At 36.8% G+C, this 6,900-nt stretch overlaps 1 protein-coding gene across 1 annotated transcript; it reads left to right on the top strand.

Moving 5' to 3' along the window:
• Positions 1–294: 294 nt before the first annotated feature.
• LOC103870321 (digalactosyldiacylglycerol synthase 1, chloroplastic) lies at positions 295–4,082 on the top strand. The gene is made up of 7 exons (XM_009148445.3): positions 295–1,157; positions 1,291–1,323; positions 1,522–1,609; positions 1,993–2,474; positions 2,559–2,825; positions 2,920–3,269; positions 3,347–4,082. The coding sequence occupies exons 1-7, from the start codon at positions 462–464 to the stop codon at positions 3,855–3,857; spliced, it is 2,427 nt and encodes an 808-aa protein (XP_009146693.1). The 5' UTR covers positions 295–461; the 3' UTR covers positions 3,858–4,082.
• The last annotated feature ends 2,818 nt before the right edge of the window (positions 4,083–6,900 follow it).

Here is a 6,900-nt window from a genome sequence, read left to right as displayed (position 1 = left end):
ATCGTTATTCTAAAAAAAAATGGAGATAACAAATGTTCTAAAATACTATTCAATCAAAATTCCACGTGACCACCCATTTAGTCGGCCAATATTTTGAACCGTAAATGGGCTTCAACCAAGGGTCCATATAAGTCCACTTTTTATGAAGTCATTGTCATGAGCCCATCCCCAATCGTGATAAATCTCGTAAACCATTCAATACACGCCACGTCATTGACAAGTCGGACTCGCGCCACGTGAGCCGCGGGTCAAGCGGTCATCATCGTCCGACTTGGTATATTCCTCTTCCAGAACAATATAGAGAGAGAGAAGAGAACCAATTAAAAAAAAAGACACTCATCCAAATGAATCTCAGCCGTCCATTCCTCACCCTATTGTTTTTCCTCTCTTCTTCTTCTTCTTCTCGCTCGACGAATCGTAACTAACTCCTTCACGAAACCGTCGTGAGAAACCCTAAAATCATGGCGAAAGAGATTCAATCTCAATCTCCTCCGTCGTCTACGGCCAACGGAATCACGTTTTCTTCTTCTTCTTCCTCCTCGCCGTCTCTGTCGATGATGTTATCCTCCACCAACGCGTTCTCGCTACTCTCGAAAGGGTGGAGGGAGGTTAGGGACTCAGCAGACGCGGATTTGCAGCTGATGCGGAAACGAGCAAACTCCGTTAAGAATCTAGCGTCGACGTTCGACCGCGAGATCGAGAATTTCCTGAATAACTCGGCGATGTCTGCGTTTCCCGTCGTGTCGTCGTCTCCTTCGTCGGCGTTTGGCAATGAGATTGGGATCATGAAGAAGCTTGAGCCGAAGATATCGGAGTTCCGCAGGGTTTACTCGGCGCCGGAGATTAGCCGGAAGGTGATGGAGAGGTGGGGGCCGGCGAAGGCGAAGCTGGGGATGGATTTGTCGGCGATTAAGAAGGCGATTGTGTCTGAGATGGATCTGGATGAGCGTGAATTGGAGATGAGGAGACGGCGGGATAGGGATAGGTTTAGGGAGTTTTACGCGGAGAGGGAGGGAGAGGGAGAAGGTAGTTTTGGAGATTGGAAGCCGATTAGGTCTTTGAAGAGTAGGTTTAAAGAGTTTGAGAAACGGAGCTCGTTAGAGTTATTGATTGGATTCAAGAACAGTGAGCTTATGGAGAAGCTCAAAGCCAGCTTTGTAAGATTCTTCGTGTTTACACGCTCTCTCAAGCTTTGAGATGATAGTTTGTATTTTGGAATGATTAGTTAGAGTTTCTTAAGGTATTTTAGCAACTTTTCTAATGGTGTTTTCTCTTTTGTTGTATTTGCAGCAATCACTTTACAAAGAAACTGATGAGGCTAAGGTTGGTGTTTTTGAAGTAGCAACTCTCTCACTCTCTCTAAGTTTAACAGGAATTGCATACACTAATGTTTGAGATTGACACTCGTCTGTTTTCTTGATTTCTTTTACAAATAACTTGTTAATCTACTGGAATTTTCTTGTTACTCCGTATATTTTAGTTCAGTGTTCATCGGGTGTTTGACGTTAAATTTTGGTGCAGGATGTTCCCCCATTGGATGTACCTGAACTTTTGGCTTCCTTGGTTAGGCAGTCCGAACCTTTCCTTGATCAGATTGGTGTAAGAAAGGGTAAGCATGTATTGCATTTATCTCTTCATGTTGCTTAAATTTTTGATTAGTTGTATGAGTCTGAGTTGTGAATAGTTGGAGTTTCTCTGCCATAGCCTATCGGTGATTTAAAAAAGAAAAAAACTTAACTTTTCTCCCTGATATTAGGAGGGGATTTGTTTAGTGTTGCTTGACCATTTTTAGTTTCAAATAGTTTTAGGTGTTATTGTGTGTGAGAACAGATCACTCAAATTAAAATCTGCCTTTCGGTGGCTTATTAGACATGAAATTTGCTGGATATTGTAAATGGTTATAAATCACGGTTTCTTGTAGTTTTAATCTAGTTTTTGGTGTTTACATGAGAAACTCAATCCCTGATTTTGGTCGATTGAATTGTCTTTCAGATTTGTGCGACCGAGTAGTAGAAAACCTTTATAAATGCAAGAGCCAACACCTTTGGCGCCTGCCATCTTCACAAGCATCTGATTTAGTTGAAAATGATAACCATGTTGATGATTTGGATATGAGGATAGCCAGTGTTCTTCAGAGCACAGGACACCATTACGATGGTGGTTTTTGGACTGATTTCTTGAAGCCTGAGACGCCAGAAAGCAAAAGGCACGTGGCAATAGTTACAACAGCTAGTCTCCCGTGGATGACAGGGACAGCTGTAAATCCCCTGTTTCGAGCTGCCTATTTGGCAAAATCTGCAAAACAGAGTGTCACACTCGTGGTTCCTTGGCTCTGCGAATCTGATCAAGAACTAGTTTACCCAAACAATCTCACCTTCAGTTCACCTGAAGAACAAGAGAGTTATATACGTACATGGTTGGAGGAAAGGATTGGTTTCAAGGCTGATTTTAAAATCTCGTTTTACCCGGGAAAGGTAAGTTGATCATTTTGGATACACTATATGTTTTACTATTATTACTTGATTGTGACTGTGTTTTCTTTTCTGATTTTCTTATAGTTTTCGAAAGAAAGGCGCAGCATATTTCCTGCTGGTGACACTTCTCAATTCATACCGTCAAAAGATGCTGACATTGCTATTCTTGAAGAGCCTGAACATCTCAACTGGTATCACCACGGCAAGCGGTGGACTGATAAATTCAACCATGTTGTTGGAATTGTCCACACAAACTACTTAGAGTACATCAAAAGGGAGAAGCACGGTGCTATTCAAGCATTTTTTGTCAACCATGTAAACAATTGGGTCACACGAGCATATTGCGACAAGGTGGTCTTTCTAACTCTCTATCTTTTCAAGTTCTTGTTCTGTTGCTTTGAATCCTCTTAAATGCTAATATACATATTCTCTCCACTCATGAAAGGTTCTTCGTCTCTCTGGAGCAACGCAAGATTTGCCAAAATCAGTTATATGCAATGTCCATGGTGTCAATCCCAAGTTCCTTATGATTGGGGAGAAAATTGCTGAAGAGAGGTCCCGTGGGGAACAAGCTTTCTCAAAAGGCGCATACTTCTTAGGAAAAATGGTGTGGGCTAAAGGATACAGAGAACTAATAGATCTGATGGCTAAACACAAAAGCGACCTCGGGGGCTTCAATTTAGATGTGTACGGAAACGGTGAGGATGCAGTCGAGGTCCAACGTGCAGCACAGAAACTCGATTTGAATCTCAATTTCCTCAAAGGAAGGGACCATGCGGACGATGCTCTTCACAAGTAAGTTCTGAAAAAACGCAGAAAAAACGCAGATAGTCTTGAAATTATGTTAATGTTTCTCTCTCGTTTTAATGAAGGTACAAAGTGTTCATAAACCCGAGCATCAGCGATGTTCTATGCACAGCGACAGCAGAAGCACTGGCCATGGGGAAGTTCGTGGTGTGTGCAGACCATCCTTCAAACGAGTTCTTCAGATCATTCCCAAACTGTCTAACTTACAAAACATCCGAAGACTTTGTGAACAAAGTGAAAGAAGCAATGTCCAAAGAGCCGTTGCCACTCACTCCTGAGCAGATGTACAATCTTTCTTGGGAAGCAGCGACACAGAGATTCATGGAGTATTCGGATCTGGATAAGATCTTGAACGATGAAGATGGAGGAAAAAGGATGAGAAAATCAAGATCGGTTCCGAGCTTTAACGAGGTGATCGATGGAGGATTGGCGTTCACACACTATGTTCTCACAGGGAATGATTTCTTGAGACTATGCAGTGGAGCAACACCAAAAACAAAAGACTATGATATGCAACATTGCAAGGATCTGAAGCTTGTTCCACCTCAAGCTCACAAGCCAGTCTACGGCTGGTAGAAGTTTTACCAACAGTTATTGCTTTTTAGATTTGTTTTGAAGTAAACCACTACTACGTTTTTTATTTGCTATGATAGTTGTTGAAGGTCGTTTGTTAATAGATAGGTAGTAGAGAAAGTCATTTTGTGGGATATTTTGTACTGTGTTAAATACAAAGCGTATTTAATGCCATATGTAAAAAAATATACTCTCTCTGTTTCAATATATAAATAGCTTTGAAGGTTTTTTTGTTTCATAATATAAATTGTTTTAAAAGTCTAATGCAGAAAAATAAAATGATAAAATAATATTTAAACAAAAGAATAAAAGTAAAGTTATAAGTTGATTTTCATTGGTTACTTTTCATTTAAATAAATTCCAGAAACAAAAAAAATATTTTTCTCAATATCTGTGTGTTTTAAGTATAACTAGAGCTTGACCCGCGCACCCGCGCAGGTGTTAGTTTTTTTTATAAATAAATATTTATTTGTATAAGTGATAATATATATTTTAAAATTTATCCGTTTAATTTTTTTTAATATGACATTTCTAAACACAATAATTCTATAGTTTATATTGAGTAGTTTTATTTTATCATGTAAACCCTTAGTTATATCATCTATTTATTTAGAATATGACATGTAAAGTCACACAAATGTATTTTTATTTTTTATGGATCAAAATTTTATGATTATATATAATAAAATTGTTGTATAAACTGTTTTTATGGATCACAATTTTATGATTATGTATAATAAAAATTTTGTATACTATTTATTATGTATAATGTATGTAATTATGAAATGTATATATGGAATTAATTATTTTCAAACACACATATGTATAATAAAAAAAAGAAAAGACAAAGAATATTAAAATTTAGGTTTATTAATTATTGTTGCCATGATTTTTTAGTTAGAATTTGATTTTGGAAATACATTAATTGAAGAGAAAAGACAAAAATCCTAAAAGATAGGTTAATTAATAACTTCAGTGGCATGATATTGTAAATATAGTGGAAAATTAAGGGACAATCTAATTTTGTACTCCTGTTTTAACAGATTAGATTTGAAACAAAGAGATTATTTAGCTGCTGTATCATAGTCAATCATGATATACACATTTTCAAATCTTAATTGTTAAACCGTCACTACTTACTTATATGGACATTTGTCCTATGATAATAGTCGGTCATATTCAATTCAAGTACTATGTGATCTCTTTCCACTCTGACCTTTGATCTTATCACATTTTTAAACGGAAAAAGGTCAAATCAGTGATTCTCCTCCAACTGACTTGTTTTGATTTTTAATTTTTAACCCATGGTTATATATAATTAGTACTGTACAATGAATCGATGAAACGCATTAAACTTCATGCTTAAGAATGGTCAGCCTTACAATACACTAAGTAATTAGATTTGGGGATCTAAACCCCTTTACAGTTACCATGAGTTAATGTCAGAGTAAAGATCCTTACTTTTGTGGTTTTACTATGTTTTATTTAACTTGATTAATAACTAGTAACTCAAATAAACCAATTCACACACAATTTGACCTGCCTAGTTCCACATGCTGACGTACTTAGAGCATGTTTATCGGCGTCGCTTAGGAGGGTTGTTTAGCTAAATTGGCAATTAAAATAAAAGGAAAATAGACAATTAAACAAAGGACGTCGCCTAATTTGGGTCTCGAAGGCACGTTGCTTAGCGGATACGTGGCACAATCAGGTTGGCTGGAGGAGCAGTGTCGTCTTTCGTCTTTTTTCTTTTTCTTCTCTCGGTGGCGAAACAGGGAGTCCTCGACACCTCGACGACTCCTCGACGCCATGAAGCCGCTCTGCATCTCGAGATTGGAGACCATGGTTGGTTGTTTCTCCCCTCTCCGATGCTCCAATCATCAATCCCCAACGTCTCAGCTCTCCTCCACTGCACAGTCCCTGAATCATCGGCGTCGTCAGCTCTCCTCCACCTCAGTTTCGACATCGTCAGTTCATCTCCGTCGTGCTGCTCATCGTTGGAATCAAGTTCGCCGTCGCATTTGAAAGACTCGTGAGACATCAATGGCTACTTTTGGCTATTTTGCACATCCAGTCTTCATAGTTTGGTTCTTTTCTTTTTGACCCCATCACAATTTTAATATTTAAAAATTCATTAAGCACCCACTAAGAGATTGCACCAATAAACATGCTCTTAGTCCCTTTAAGTGGAATATTCGGTTTGTGACAAAAAAAAAGTGGAATATTCCATCTCTTTCAGTGACATATTCTGATTTTCACGACAGAAATCAACTAAGATCATTAGTTTTTTTTTTTCATTTTAAAACATATCATGGCGAACAGAGCAAAGGCTTTCTTGGGTTGAGCTTTTGGATCCCAAAGTTGATTTTATTCTCTAGTCGTTATGTCATACATGTATGAATTGATGAGTCGAAATACATCTATACGTGTGGTTGATTTTTAGAGCCTTAGACTATCTCTAATGGTTTACTCTATTTTTTACTCTAAAATAGAGTAACTCTATAATAGAGTTTGAGTTTGCTCCAATAGTACTTTAAAATAGAGTAGAAAATAAAGTGATGAACAAAAAAAAAAACAAATGACTCTATATTTAGAGTAAACCTATTTTTTACTCTATTATAGAGTAAAAAATACAGTACCATTGGAGCATTTTTTACTCTAAACTCTATTTTAAAGTAAAAAATAGAGTGGGATTGGAGATGCTCTTAATAACTAATATATTTCGTTAAAAAGGTTTAATATTACATTAAACTAATATATGACTGAAGATAATACAACTCTATATCATATTTCAATTCACTAAATAGTGCTTTTTGTCAACACAAAACTTGGAGCACCTCCAATGGTTAAAGTTTCTAAAATAAATTAAAATATTATTATTATTATTATTATTATTATTATTTATTTTTTTAAAAATCAGTTGATCATCTATTTGAATGACATCTGTTCTTTTAGTATCCTATAGTTTTTTAAAAATTCATAGTTCAAAAATTTTGCTATTTTTCTCTTCTAATTTTTTTTTCTGTTTTTTGAATGATAAGAACTC

Source organism: Brassica rapa, chromosome A05 (genome assembly GCF_000309985.2).
Source record: "Brassica rapa cultivar Chiifu-401-42 chromosome A05, CAAS_Brap_v3.01, whole genome shotgun sequence".
NCBI classification, from domain to species: Eukaryota; Viridiplantae; Streptophyta; class Magnoliopsida; order Brassicales; family Brassicaceae; genus Brassica; species Brassica rapa.
The sequence above is the reverse complement of the archived record's forward strand: the minus strand, read 5'-3'. Positions and strand labels throughout refer to the sequence as shown.

Bases quoted from the DNA above. Each gene is read 5' to 3' on its own strand.
- LOC103870321 (XM_009148445.3), top strand. From the start codon at position 462: ATGGCGAAAGAGATTCAATCTCAATCTCCTCCGTCGTCTACGGCCAAC. The intron at 1,324-1,521 runs GTTGGTGTTTTT...ATTTTGGTGCAG, and splicing joins AAGAAACTGATGAGGCTAAG to GATGTTCCCCCATTGGATGT. The intron at 1,610-1,992 runs GTAAGCATGTAT...ATTGTCTTTCAG, and splicing joins TCAGATTGGTGTAAGAAAGG to ATTTGTGCGACCGAGTAGTA.